Source organism: Heterodontus francisci, unplaced genomic scaffold (assembly GCF_036365525.1).
Source record: "Heterodontus francisci isolate sHetFra1 unplaced genomic scaffold, sHetFra1.hap1 HAP1_SCAFFOLD_518, whole genome shotgun sequence".
Lineage (NCBI taxonomy): Eukaryota > Metazoa > Chordata > Chondrichthyes > Heterodontiformes > Heterodontidae > Heterodontus > Heterodontus francisci.
The window spans coordinates 292,593-307,406 of record NW_027141084.1 but is presented as its reverse complement, the minus strand read 5'-3'; the positions used below and the strand labels follow the sequence as shown (position 1 = coordinate 307,406).

Sequence of the window (14,814 nt, the reverse complement as noted above, 5' to 3'; positions counted from 1 at the left end):
TTCAGGGTGAGGGTCACTCACTGTGTAACTGTACAGAGTCACTGTTTATTCAGGGTGAGGATCACTCACTGTGTAACTGTACAGAGTCACTGTTTATTCAGGGTGAGGATCACTCACTGTGTAACTGTACAGAGTCACTGTTTATTCAGGGTGAGGGTCACTCACTGTGTAACTGTACAGAGTCACTGTTTATTCAGGGTGAGGATCACTCACTGTGTAACTGTACAGAGTCACTGTTTATTCAGGGTGAGGATCACTCACTGTGTAACTGTACAGAGTCACTGTTTATTCAGGGTGAGGGTCACTCACTGTGTAACTGTACAGACATTTCCCTTCTTCTGCTCTCCCCTTCCCTCCCCAACCCCCTCCTCCCAATATAAACAAGAGTCCATTCAGGGGGAAATGTGTCTTGTCTGGCAACTGCCAGAGCTGCGCCTGCGTGAAAGCTGCCTCTGGGCCAGGCACTCTCTCCGAAGTTACTTTTAACCGTGGGTTCCAAGTGTGTTTAAAAAAAAAAAAGTTGCATTTTGGTCAAACGCAGAGCTGGCAGAGGGTGTTGGGGAAGTCTGATGTTGCAGGGTTTTCAGCTCCCTCCCAGTGCGAGGTTCCTTTAAGGAGAGGATAGGGCCCTTTTCCCATTGGCGGGTGGGTGGGGACCCGTACCCCGGGGAGAGTCGGTGCCCGTGGGGGGGGTGGGAGGGGGGACCCGTACCCCGGGGAGAGTCGGTGCCCGTGGGGGGGGAGGGGGGACCCGTACCCCGGGGAGAATCGGCTGAAGGTTAAATAGATGCGTGCCTGCCTCACTGTGTCTGGTTGTTGATGGGAATCACTGAAAACTGGTTTAGGACGTGTGTGTGTACATAACTGGGAGTCTACTCTCGGGTGCAATTGAATTTTCTTTTGACGTTGTGTCTACTGTTTTCTGTTAGTTATTTTGTGACTGGCTATTTGCAATCTGGTTTCAACTGTATAACTGGAAGTTCCTCCCACATTTTGGTGTCTGGAGGTCTGGGAAAACAATAAATTGTCTGTCTGTTGAAGAAGAGAAGGATTCGCTGTGCCCTTGAATCGGAGAGGGCGTGTCCCCCCCCCCCCCCCCCCCCCCCGCGCCGCTGCTCGCTGGAGGCGCCGACTGAATGAGGCGGGAGCATTTCGTGCAAGGGCTGGGGCATCCTGCCGCCGATACGGCGGAGACGTGACTGGGACCTGCCCGCCCACCCCACCCCACCCCAAACCCACCGGGCTCACCTGGCACGGTTGCCCCTCCTGAGGTCACTGCAAGTGGGCTTTTGGGGAGGCTCTGAGGTCATCTGGAGCGCAATTGCCCGGGCATATCCTTGAGGACATTTGGAGAGTAATTGCTCGGGCGCGTCAACAAGCCACATAAAGGTAGAGAGGGGGGGCGCCACCAATGGCGGAGCGATGGAAATCGGGGGTGAGGGGGGTGGGGTGCTCCAGAGGCTGGAATCGGAGGTGCGCGAAGCTCTCTGAGCATCGTCGGGGGTGGGAGGGTGGTGTCAGGGCCCTGGGGAGCGGAGGGCGCGGGGCTGAGAGCGCTGTGGCGGGGAAAGCGGGCGCCCGCTTCTCTCCATGGGAAATCCCTACGTCAACACGTCACGCCAGGGCGCCACCGCTGGCCGGGAGGGCGCAGCTGCAGCGTGACCTGTTTACATTGGAATTTCTTCACTGCGGGGAGAGTGGGGGGGATGGGGGGGGGGGGCTAAAGTGTCAAAAGATGTCACATCTAATGGGGGAGGGGGCTCTTGGTTCCACAGACAGAGACTGGAAGGGGCGGGGGCGGGGCCGGGGCCGGGGGGGTGGAGCTAACGCTTGGGAGACATCGCTGTCACTCAGTCTGATTGACAGCTGCGCCCACCAATCAGAGGTGGCCGACCCGCCCCCCCACCCCCTCGCACTGGCGACCGACCAATCGGGATGAAGCGGAGGCAGGCGTTCCTTCTCAAGAGCCATTTGGACGAGATGTCACGTTGATTTATTCATCAATGTCCGATCCGGGTCAAGCCCCGAGTGACCGGTTCAGTTAAAAGCCGCGCGAAACAATTTAAATTAAATGAACCAACCGTCCGCCATCTTGATTGACGTGCCCTCGGGCCATTCGGAGTGGCCGGAAGTGGGCGGGGCTCTGACATCCACCCCCCCCCCGTCTCAGCCTATCAGAATGGGGGGCTGGCCACAGCCGTCCAATCGCGGTGAGGAGGGTAAGGGAAGACCGGCCCCTCTGCTGTGAGGAGGGTTGGGACGGATTGACGTCTGCATCGCCCAATCGGAATGGGGCACAACGAGATGCCGTCCAATAGCGGTAGGGGGCGGGGGGGAGGCGGGAAATTGCACAAGGTGGGGTGGGTGCGGCCCGTGTTGATTGACAGCCGTGCCATCCAATCGGCATGCGGGTTGTGCCCGCCGACCGGTGTGGCTGGTGGGATCGTGGGGAGGGGCGGGTCCGATTCGAGATTGACAGGCGTAGGTACCCAATGGTAGCGCAGGTGGCGTTGATGACTGACAGCGCTCTGCTCCAATCGGCTGCCGGTGATTCGGAAAGAAACGCCGGGGGAGGAGGGCGCGGTTGACGTCAGGGCGGGGGGTCACGTGCGCCTGAGCCAGCGGGGCAGCGCTTGAGGCAGGGGCGGGACCGCCTTGAAGGACTGAGCGCTCGCCCAATCGGATGGGGGAATCCGCTTAGATTGACAGCCGGCTGGCCTATCAGAGTGTCGGCCGGGGTAGCCCCGCCCCTCGACTGCCCTCCCTTCCTCCAGTCAAAGCACAATGGCGGCGGCAGGATGGCGGCCGTTGCTGATGGAGGCGGAGGCTCGCTGAAGTTCCGCGGCCTGGGATCCCCCCCCACCCCACACCACCATCTCCCACGGGCTTTTCCCAAACCTGTCTGGCTCCAGAGACACCCATTGCGCCCACCCAACTTTCCCCTTTAACGGTCTGTGTGGGTGCCCCTTTAAGCCTTAAAGGGGCCATTCCACCCATCGCCCTGAGGCTTCCAAAGGGTCCCCAGTTCGGATTTAAAGGGACCCCGCCACCCACCCAACCCAACCCAACCCTCCTCCCTTCTGTCTTTGGTGCCCCTTTAAGATTTAAAGGGACTTTTTGTTGGTGCCCCCTTTAAGATTTAAAGGGACCACCACACCCCCCCCCCACCCCCCAAACAAGCCCCGCATACGGTCGACACCCCCTTTACGATTTAAAGGGAGCCCCCTTGTGTTGTCGTGACAGTGCCCCTTTAAGATTTCACCTGACCCACACCTCGCCCGACCCGCTCCCGCGGAGGTACCCCTTTAAGATTTAAAGGGATAACGCCCCCCCCCCGCCGCCCCCGGGATTTTAAGGATCCTTGTTGGCAATTACACAGGAGTGAAAATTTGCCCCAGATTTTTTTTTTTTTTTGCTTTCAATACGTTGAACTCTCCCCAGGTCATGGTGCCAGTTCAGCTTTAAGACTTAAAGGGGCCTCGCCGTCACTTGTATAGTTGGCGCTCCCTGCCCCGTCAATCGATGTAATCGCCTTGACCCCCATCTTGGCCTCCCCCTCCCCCCCCCGACCCCACCGACACCCCTTTCCCCCACCCCTATCCCGCTGACACCCCTTTCCTCAGTCAGGAAATGTCCGCCGTTTCGGGCGCCCGGGGCGAGGGGGCGGAGGGCCTGCTGCTCCTGACGGCCTCCCCGGCCCTGCCTCGCTGCGGGCAGCCCTGCGAGGCCAGGCCGCCGAGCCCCAGCAGCAAGTACGTCAAGCTGAACGTGGGCGGCTGCCTCCACTACACCACGGTGCAGACCCTCTCCAAGCAAGACACGGCCCTGCAGGCGATGTTCAGCGGCAACGCGGAGGTCCTGACGGACCACGAGGGTCTGTGTCCCTCCGGCATGTCGGTGGTGGGGGGGGGTCGGGGAGAGACGGGTGGTGGTGGGAAAGGCGAAGGAATGAACCCCCTGGGGATGGGCAGACAGGCGGCAAACGCAGTTTAACAGCGAGTGTTTAGGATCTGGAATGCGCTGCCTGAGAGTGCGGGGGAGGCAGGATCAGTCGGGGCTTTCAAAAGGCAATTAGGTCAAGGCCTGAAGAGAGCGCAGGGCGGCGGGGGGAGTGGGACGAGCTGAATTACTCTTGCATCAGGGCCGGCAGGGAGACGATGGGCCGAACGGCCCCCGAGCTTGTGCGTTTGCTGACCAGACTCTTGACTGGCCACGTTTCTCACCCTGCGCAGGCTGGATCGTGGTAGACAGGTGCGGCAAGCACTTCGGAACGTTGCTGAACTACCTGCGGGACGGTTCGGTGCCCCTACCCGAGGGCGTGCGAGAGATGGAAGAACTGATGCTCGAGGCCAAGTACTACCTTGTTCAGGGGCTGGTGGAGGACTGTACGCAAGCCCTGAGGGTACGGACAGGGGTGGGGTGTGTAACAGAGAGAGTGTTATAACTGAGAGTCTATACTGAGGGTGGGGTGTGTGACAGAGAGTGTGTTATAACTGAGAGTCTATACTGAGGGTGGGGTGTGTAACAGAGAGAGTGTTATAACTGAGAGTCTATACTGAGGGTGGGGTGTGTGACAGAGAGAGTGTTATAACTGAGAGTCGATACTGAGGGTGGGGTGTGTAACAGAGAGTGTGTTATAACTGAGAGTCTATACTGAGGGTGGGGTGTGTAACAGAGAGAGTGTTATAACTGAGAGTCTATACTGAGGGTGGTGTGTGACAGAGAGAGTGTTATAACTGAGAGTCTATACTGAGGGTGGGGTGTGTAACAGAGAGAGAGTGTTATAACTGAGAGTCTATACTGAGGGTGGGGTGTGTAACAGAGAGAGAGAGTGTTATAACTGAGAGTCTATACTGAGGGTGGGGTGTGTAACAGAGAGAGTGTTATAACTGAGAGTCTATACTGAGGGTGGGGTGTGTAACAGAGAGAGAGTGTTATAACTGAGAGTCTATACTGAGGGTGGGGTGTGTAACAGAGAGAGTGTTATAACTGAGAGTCTATACTGAGGGTGGGGTGTGTAACAGAGAGAGTGTTATAACTGAGAGTCTATACTGAGGGTGGGGTGTGTAACAGAGAGAGTGTTATAACTGAGAGTCTATACTGAGGGTGGGGTGTGTAACAGAGAGAGTGTTATAACTGAGAGTCTATACTGAGGGTGGTGTGTGACAGAGAGAGTGTTATAACTGAGAGTCTATACTGAGGGTGGGGTGTGTAACAGAGAGAGAGTGTTATAACTGAGAGTCTATACTGAGGGTGGGGTGTGTAACAGAGAGAGAGTGTTATAACTGAGAGTCTATACTGAGGGTGGGGTGTGTAACAGAGAGAGAGAGTGTTATAACTGAGAGTCTATACTGAGGGTGGGGTGTGTAACAGAGAGAGTGTTATAACTGAGAGTCTATACTGAGGGTGGAGTGTGTGACAGAGAGTGTGTTATAACTGAGAGTCTATACTGAGGGTGGGGTGTGTAACAGAGAGAGTGTTATAACTGAGAGTCGATACTGAGGGTGGGGTGTGTGACAGAGAGAGTGTTATAACTGAGAGTCTATACTGAGGGTGGGGTGTGTAACAGAGAGAGTGTTATAACTGAGAGTCTATACTGAGGGTGGGGTGTGTAACAGAGAGAGTGTTATAACTGAGAGTCTATACTGAGGGTGGGGTGTAACAGAGAGAGTGTTATAACTGAGAGTCTATACTGAGGGTGGGGTGTGTAACAGAGAGAGTGTTATAACTGAGAGTCTATACTGAGGGTGGGGTGTGTAACAGAGAGAGTGTTATAACTGAGAGTCTATACTGAGGGTGGGGTGTGTGACAGAGAGAGTGTTATAACTGAGAGTCTATACTGAGGGTGGGGTGTGTAACAGAGAGAGTGTTATAACTGAGAGTCTATACTGAGGGTGGGGTGTGTAACAGAGAGAGTGTTATAACTGAGAGTCTATACTGAGGGTGGGGTGTGTGACAGAGAGAGTGTTATAACTGAGAGTCTATACTGAGGGTGGGGTGTGTAACAGAGAGAGTGTTATAACTGAGAGTCTATACTGAGGGTGGGGTGTGACAGAGAGAGTGTTATAACTGAGAGTCTATACTGAGGGTGGGGTGTGTAACCGAGAGAGTGTTATAACTGAGAGTCTATACTGAGGGTGGGGTGTGTAACAGAGAGAGTGTGTTATAACTGAGAGTCTATACTGAGGGTGGGGTGTGACAGAGAGAGTGTTATAACTGAGAGTCTATACTGAGGGTGGGGTGTGTAACAGAGAGTGTGTTATAACTGAGAGTCTATACTGAGGGTGGGGTGTGTGACAGAGAGAGTGTTATAACTGAGAGTCTATACTGAGGGTGGGGTGTGACAGAGAGAGTGTTATAACTGAGAGTCTATACTGAGGGTGGGGTGTGTAACAGAGAGAGTGTTATAACTGAGAGTCTATACTGAGGGTGGGGTGTGTGACAGAGAGAGTGTTATAACTGAGAGTCTATACTGAGGGTGGGGTGTGTAACAGAGAGAGTGTTATAACTGAGAGTCTATACTGAGGGTGGGGTGTGTAACAGAGAGAGTGTTATAACTGAGAGTCTATACTGAGGGTGGGGTGTGTAACAGAGAGAGTGTTATAACTGAGAGTCTATACTGAGGGTGGGGTGTGTAACAGAGAGAGTGTTATAACTGAGAGTCTATACTGAGGGTGGGGTGTGTAACAGAGAGAGTGTTATAACTGAGAGTCTATACTGAGGGTGGGGTGTGTAACAGAGAGAGAGAGTGTTATAACTGAGAGTCTATACTGAGGGTGGGGTGTGTGACAGAGAGAGAGTGTTATAACTGAGAGTCTATACTGAGGGTGGGGTGTGTAACAGAGAGAGTGTTATAACTGAGAGTCTATACTGAGGGTGGGGTGTGTAACAGAGAGAGTGTTATAACTGAGAGTCTATACTGAGGGTGGGGTGTGTAACAGAGAGAGTGTTATAACTGAGAGTCTATACTGAGGGTGGGGTGTGTAACAGAGAGAGTGTTATAACTGAGAGTCTATACTGAGGGTGGGGTGTGTGACAGAGAGAGTGTTATAACTGAGAGTCTATACTGAGGGTGGGGTGTGTAACAGAGAGAGTGTTATAACTGAGAGTCTATACTGAGGGTGGGGTGTGTAACAGAGAGAGTGTTATAACTGAGAGTCTATACTGAGGGTGGTGTGTAACAGAGAGAGAGAGTGTTATAACTGAGAGTCTATACTGAGGGTGGGGTGTGTAACAGAGAGAGTGTTATAACTGAGAGTCTATACTGAGGGTGGTGTGTAACAGAGAGTGTGTTATAACTGAGAGTTTATACTGAGGGTGGAGTGTGTAACAGAGAGAGTGTTATAACTGAGAGTTTATACTGAGGGTGGAGTGTGTAACAGAGAGAGTGTTATAACTGAGAGTCTATACTGAGGGTGGGGTGTGTGACAGAGAGAGTGTTATAACTGAGAGTGTATACTGAGGGTGGGGTGTGTGACAGAGAGTGTTATAACTGAGAGTCTATACTGAGGGTGGGGTGTGTAACAGAGAGTGTGTTATAACTGAGAGTCTATACTGAGGGTGGGGTGTGTGACAGAGAGAGTGTTATAACTGAGAGTCTATACTGAGGGTGGGGTGTGTAACAGAGAGAGAGAGTGTTATAACTGAGAGTCTATACTGAGGGTGGGGTGTGTAACAGAGAGAGTGTTATAACTGAGAGTCTATACTGAGGGTGGGGTGTGTGACAGAGAGAGAGAGAGAGTTATAACTGTTATTTTCTGCATTAATTGTTTCTTTCCTGCTGGTTATTAGCGAAAGGCCGAGTCCTTTGATGCAGATTGTCGGATACCAATGATTACATCAGCAAAAGAGGAGCAGAAAATTGTCACATCGTCAACCAAGGTCAGTGCTGGTTACTCTCCCCGGGGTACGGGTCCCCCCACGGGCACCGACTCCTCCCGGGGTACGGGTCCCCCCACGGGCACCGACTCTCCCCGGGGTACGGGTCCCCCCACGGGCACCGACTCTCCCCGGGGTACGGGTCCCCCCCACGGGCACCGACTCCTCCCGGGGTACGGGTCCCCCCACGGGCACCGACTCTCCCCGGGGTACGGGTCCCCCCACGGGCACCGACTCTCCCCGGGGTACGGGTCCCCCCCACGGGCACTGACTCTCCCCCGGGGTACGGGTCCCCCCACGGGCACTGACACTCCCCGGGGTACGGGACCCCCACGGGCACCGACTCCCCCCGGGGTACGGGTCCCCCCACGGGCACCGACTCTCCCCGGGGTACGGGTCCCCCCACGGGCACCGACTCTCCCCGGGGTACGGGTCCCCCCACGGGCACCGACTCTCCCCGGGGTACGGGTCCCCCCCCACGGGCACTGACTCTCCCCGGGGTACGGGTCCCCCCCACGGGCACCGACTCTCCCCGGGGTACGGGTCCCCCCACGGGCACCGACTCTCCCCGGGGTATGGGTCCTCCCACGGGCACCGACTCTCCCCGGGGTACGGGTCCCCCCACGGGCACCGACTCTCCCCGGGGTACGGGTCCCCCCACGGGCACCGACTCTCCCCGGGGTACGGGTCCCCCCACGGGCACCGACTCTCCCCGGGGTACGGGTCCCCCCACGGGCACCGACTCTCCCCGGGGTACGGGTCCCCCCACGGGCACCGACTCCTCCCGGGGTACGGGTCCCCCCACGGGCACTGACACTCCCCGGGGTATTCAGTAAACCTGCTTGTTAAGATCACTGTGTCATTGCCCAGCACTGGCCTTTACTGACGTTTGGGTCTGATTCAGGCCACCAGCGATTGACCTGCTCGTGTGTGTTTTGTTTTTTTAACGCTGTGTCTCTCGCACCCTGCGGAAACCAATTTTTCTCTTTGCTTCTCTCAGCCGGTCGTCAAGTTACTGCACAATCGAAGTAACAACAAGTATTCCTACACAAGGTAAGAGATAGACAGGAGAGCAGAGTCTTTAACAACCAGATCTCGTCTCTGTGTTTCATTGGACAGAGAGACCGAGGTGTTTGCCAGCTCGACCTCACCACCACCTCTCTCCACCCCTCCGCTGTCTCTAAATTATCAGACTGTTTATCCAACATCCAGTACTGGATCAGCAGGAATTTCCCTCCAGTTAAATATCGGGAAGACTGAAGCCATTGTCTCCAGTCCCCGTCACAAACTCCGTTCCCCAGCTACCGACTCCGTCCCTCTCCCTGGTGACTGTCTCAGTCTGAACCCAGACTGTTCACAACCTCGCTGTCAGATTTAAACCCCCCGCGATGAGATTCCGACCACATATCCTCACCGTCACTGACACCGCCTATTTCCACCTCCGGAACGTCGCCCCGACTCCGCCCCAGTCTCGGCTCATCGGCTGCTGAAACCCTCACCCGTGCCTTCGTTCTCCTCCAGACTCGACCATTCCCGAGGCTCTCCCCGGCTGCTCTCCCACATTCCACCCTCCGGAAACTTCAGCTCATCCCGAAACTCCTGCTGATCCCCCACCGCCCCCCCCCCCCCCCGTGTCCGAACTCGCACCGAGTCCCGTTCACCCGTCACCCCCCCTGTGCTCGCTGACCTCCACCGGCTCCCGGTCCGGTAACACCTCGATTTTAAAATTCTCATCCTCGTTTTCAAATCCCTCCATGGCCCCTCACTCCCCCCTCCCTATCTCTGTAACTTCCTCCAGCCCCTACAACCCTCCCTATCTCTGTAACCTCCTCCAGCCCCGACAACCCTCCCTATCTCTGTAACCTCCTCCAGCCCCTACAACCCTCCCTATCTCTGTAACCTCCTCCAGCCCCTACAACCCTCCCCATCTCTGTAACCTCCTCCAGTCCCTACAACCCTCCCTATCTCTGTAACCTCCTCCAGCCCCTACAACCCTCCGATCTCTGTAACCTCCTCCAGTCACTACAACCCTCCCTATCTCTGTAACCTCCTCCAGCCCCGACAACCCTCCCTATCTCTGTAACCTCCTCCAGCCCCGACAACCCTCCCTATCTCTGTAACATCCTCCAGTCCCTACAACGCTCCCCATCTCTGTAACTTCCTCCAGCCCCTTGCAACCCTCCCTATCTCTGTAACCTCCTCCAGCCTCACAACCCTCCCTATATCTGTAACCTCCTCAAGCCTCTACTGCACTCCCTATCTCTGTAACCTCCTCCAGCCTCTACAACCCTCCCTATATCTGTAACCTCCTCCAGCCCCTACAAACCCTCCTTATCTCTGTGACCTCCTCCAGCCTCTACAACGCTCCCCATCTCTGTAACTTCCTCCAGCCCCTGCAACCCTCCTTATCTCTGTAACCTCTCCAGCCCCGACAACCCTCCCTATTAGATTAGATTAGATTAGATTAGATTAGAGATACAGCACTGAAACAGGCCCTTCGGCCACCGAGTCTGTGCCGAACATCAACCACCCATTTATACTAATCCTACACTAATCCCATATTCCTACCAAACATCCCCACCTGCCCCTATATTCCCTACCACCTACCTATACTAGTGACAATTTATAATGGCCAATTTACCTATCAACCTGCAAGTCTTTTGGCTTGTGGGAGGAAACCGGAGCACCCGGAGAAAACCCACGCAGACACAGGGAGAACTTGCAAACTCCACACAGGCAGTACCCGGAATCGAACCCGGGTCCCTGGAGCTGTGAGGCTGCAGTGCTAACCACTGCGCCACTGTGCCGCCCCTATCTCTGTAACCTCCTCCAGTCCCTACAATGCTCCCCATCTCTGTAACTTCCTCCAGCCCCTGCAACCCTCCTTATCTCTGTAACCTCCTCCAGCCTCTACAACCCTCCCTATATCTGTAACCTCCCTCCAGCCCCTACAACCCTCCCTATCTCTGTAACCTCCTCTAGTCTCTACAACCCTCCCTATCTCTGTAACCTCCTTCAGCCCCTACCACCCTCCCCTATCTCTGTAACCCTCCTCCCAGCCCCCTACAACCCTCCCTATCTCTGTAACCTCCTCTAGTCTCTACAACCCTCCTTATCTCTGTAACTTCCTCCAGCCCCTACAACCCTCCCTATTCTCTGTAACCTCCTCCAGCCTCCACAACCCTCCCTATATCTGTAACCTCCTCAAGCCTCCACAACCCTCCCTATCTCTGTAACCTCCTGCAGCCCCTACAACATTCCCTATCTCTGTAACCTCCTCCAGTCCCTACAACCCTCCCTATCTCTGTAACCTCCTCCAGCCCCAACAACCCTCCCTATCTCTGTAACCTCCTCCAGCCCCGACAACTCCTCCCTATCTCTGTAACCTCCTCCAGCCCCGACAACCCTCCCTATCTCTGTAACCTCCTCCAGCCCTACAACATTCCCTATCTCTGTAACCTCCTCCAGTCCCTACAACCCTCCCTATCTCTGTAACCTCCTCCAGCCTCTACTGCACTCCCTATCTCTGTAACCTCCTCCAGCCTCTACAACCCTCCCTATATCTGTAACCTCCTCCAGCCCCTACAACCCTCCTTATCTCTGTAGCCTCCTCCAGCCCCTACAACCCTCCCTATCTCTGTAACCTCCTCCAGTCCCCTACACCCCTCCCTATCTCTGTGACCTCCTCCAGTCCCTACAACGCTCCCCATCTCTGTAACTTCCTCCAGCCCCTGCAAACCCTCCTTATCTCTGTAACCTCCTCCAGCCCCGACAACCCTCCCTATTAGATTAGATTAGATTAGATTAGAGATACAGCACTGAAACAGGCGCCTTCGGCCCACCGAGTCTGTGCCGAACATCAACCACCCATTTATACTAATCCTACACTAATCCCATATTCCTACCAAACATCCCCACCTGCCCCTATATTTCCTACCACCTACCTATACTAGTGACAATTTATAATGGCCAATTTACCTATCAACCTGCAAGTCTTTTGGCTTGTGGGAGGAAACCGGAGCACCCGGAGAAAACCCACGCAGACACAGGGAGAACTTGCAAACTCCACACAGGCAGTACCCGGAATCGAACCGGGTCCCTGGAGCTGTGAGGCCGCAGTGCTAACCACTGCGCCACTGTGCCGCCCCTATCTCTGTAACCTCCTCCAGTCCCTACAATGCTCCCCATCTCTGTAACTTCCTCCAGCCCCTGCAACCCCTCCTTATCTCTGTAACCTCCTCCAGCCCTCTACAACCCTCCCTATATCTGTAACCTCCTCCAGCCCCTACAACCCTCCCTATATCTGTAACCTCCTCCAGCCCCTACAACCCCTCCCTATCTCTGTAACCTCCTCTAGTCTCTACAACCCTCCTATATCTGTAACCTCCTTCAGCCCCTACCACCCCTCCTATCTCTGTAACTTCCTCCAGCCCCTGCAACCCTCCTTATCTCTGTAACTTCCTCCAGCCCCTACAACCCTCCCTATCTCTGTAACCTCCTCCAGTCCCTACAATGCTCCCCATCTCTGTAACCTCCTCCAGCCCCTACCACCCTCCCTATCTCTGTAACCTCCTCCAGCCCCTACCACCCTCCGAGATCTGTGCACGTCCTCCAATTCCGGCCTCTTGACCATCCCCCGATTCCCATCTCTCCACCATTGGCGGCCGTGCCTTCAGCTGCCTGGGGGCCCCGAGCTCTGGAATTCCCTCCCTCAACCTCTCCGTCTCTCTCTCTCTCTCTCTCTCTCTCTCTCTCTCTCTCTCTCTCTCTCCATCTCTCTCGCTCTCTCTCTCTCTCTCTCTCTCTCTCGCTCTCTCTCTCGCTCTCTCTCTCTCGCTCTCGCTCTCAGCTCTCGCTCTCGCTCTCGCTCTCGCTCTCGCTCTCGCTCTCTCTCTCTCCACTCCCTTAAGACACTCCTTCAAACCGACCTTTGAACAAGCTTTTCCTTTTCTGTCCCTGATATCGCCTTATGTGGCTTGGGGTCAAATGTTCTGGGTACTGGGTGTGTTTAAAGTGACGGTGTCTGTCGGAGAGAGAGATCTCTGGGTACTGGGTGTGTTTAAAGGGACCGCGCGCTCTGTAAATGGGACCGTGTTTGACAGTGCCGCTGACTCTCTCTCTTTCTCTCTCTGACGCTCTGCAGTAACTCTGACGATAATTTGTTGAAAAAACATCGAGTTGTTTGACAAGCTGGCTCTCCGCTTTAATGGGAGAGTCGTGTTCGCCAAGGACGTGTTGGGGGATGAGATCTGCTGCTGGTCGTTCTACGGAAAGGGCCGCAAGGTTGCCGAGATTTGCTGCACGTCGATTGTTTACGCCACGGAGAAAAAACAGACCAAGGTGAGAGGGCAGAGCGGGGGGTCGCGACCCGAACCAGGCCAGGGTGCGCCCAACTATCCCATCCTCCCCGTCTCCCCCTCTCTCTGTCCCACACAGAGTCTCACCCTCTCCCTCTCTCTCCACTCCCCCCACCACTGCTGCAGGTGGAGTTCCCCGAGGCCCGCATCTTTGAGGAGACGCTGAACACCCTGATGTACGAGGCACCCCAGATGCCGGACCGCGCGTTCCTGGAGGCCACGGCTGGGGGGCAGCAGCACAGCGAGGACGAGGACAGGCGGGTGAGGCAGGACCGTTGTCCGCCGGATTCACGTGCGCCGTCACATCACGCACGACGAGCGTCCCCACGGACAGCAAGCGGTCTTCAAAGACTGAGTGAGAGAGGCGGGAGAGTCGCCCGCAGACCCAGCGTCCACCCTGTCGGGGGGTGGGGGGGGGGGGAAATAGCCCCCAGGCCGGCCCTCGTTCACCCTGCCCCCCTGTCTGCTGTGCTGGAGACTGCACCCCGTGGACCGGCCTCGGGAGAGACAGCGAGGACCCCCACTGGGTGGCAAGGTGCCATTGTCCGAGAGGAGGGTGGGCTCCGAAGCCCAGAGGCAGCACTGCGGTTAGTCATTGTCCCTCACTGTCTCTGACAACCACCTTTTCAAATCTCCACTTTTATTTTTAAACTTGCTGTTGGAGTGGAGCAACTGATGTACGTTTTATTTTTATTGTGTCTTCTGTTTTATAAATTTATGGGTTAAGTTATAAATGGTGAATTTGTTTGATTTCCCCCTTTCCTGTTGGTAAAAATGGTTTTAATGTTAGATTCCAGCCTCTCTTCTGTGCAGGTTGTCTCAGTGTTCACTCAGCATCAAATAAATCTGAATCGAGCCCCCGTTTTTTTTTTCTCTTTTTTCCTTTTTGATGGGGACAGTGTAGAGGGAGCTTTCCTCTGTATCTAACCCCCGTACTGTACCTGTCCTGGGAGTGTTTGATGGGGGACAGTGTAGAGGGAGCTTTCCTCTGTATCTAACCCCCGTACTGTACCTGTCCTGGGAGTGTTTGATGGGGGACAGTGTGGAGGGAGCTTTACTCTGTATCTAACCCCCGTACTGTACCTGTCCTGGGAGTGTTTGATGGGGGACAGTGTAGAGGGAGCTTTACTCTGTATCTAACCCCGTACTGTACCTGTCCTGGGAGTGTTTGATGGGGACAGTGTAGAGGGAGCTTTACTCTGTATCTAACCCCCGTACTGTACCTGTCCTGGGAGTGTTTGATGGGACAGTGTAGAGGGAGCTTTACTCTATATCTAACCCCCGTACTGTACCTGTCCTGGGAGTGTTTGATGGGGACAGTGTAGAGGGAGCTTTACTCTGTATCTAACCCCCGTACTGTACCTGTCCTGGGAGTGTTTGATGGGGGACAGTGTAGAGGGAGCTTTACTCTGTATCTAACCCCCGTACTGTACCTGTCCTGGGAGTGTTTGATGGGGACAGTGTAGAGGGAGCTTTACTCTGTATCTAACCCCCGTACTGTACCTGTCCTGGGAGTGTTTGATGGGGACAGTGTAGAGGGAGCTTTACTCTGTATCTAACCCCGTACTGTACCTGTCCT

The 14,814-nt window shown here is 55.1% G+C and overlaps 1 protein-coding gene across 1 annotated transcript; it reads left to right on the top strand.

The window, feature by feature from the left end:
• Positions 1 to 2,705: 2,705 nt before the first annotated feature.
• Positions 2,706 to 13,673, top strand: LOC137361982 (BTB/POZ domain-containing adapter for CUL3-mediated RhoA degradation protein 1-like). Its single transcript, XM_068026579.1, is given in 8 exon segments — positions 2,706 to 3,874; positions 4,233 to 4,402; positions 7,792 to 7,881; positions 8,879 to 8,931; positions 13,022 to 13,043; positions 13,045 to 13,218; positions 13,362 to 13,511; positions 13,513 to 13,673. Coding segments are annotated over 8 exon segments (981 nt in total). The 5' UTR covers positions 2,706 to 3,630; the 3' UTR covers positions 13,591 to 13,673.
• Positions 13,674 to 14,814: the final 1,141 nt, after the last annotated feature.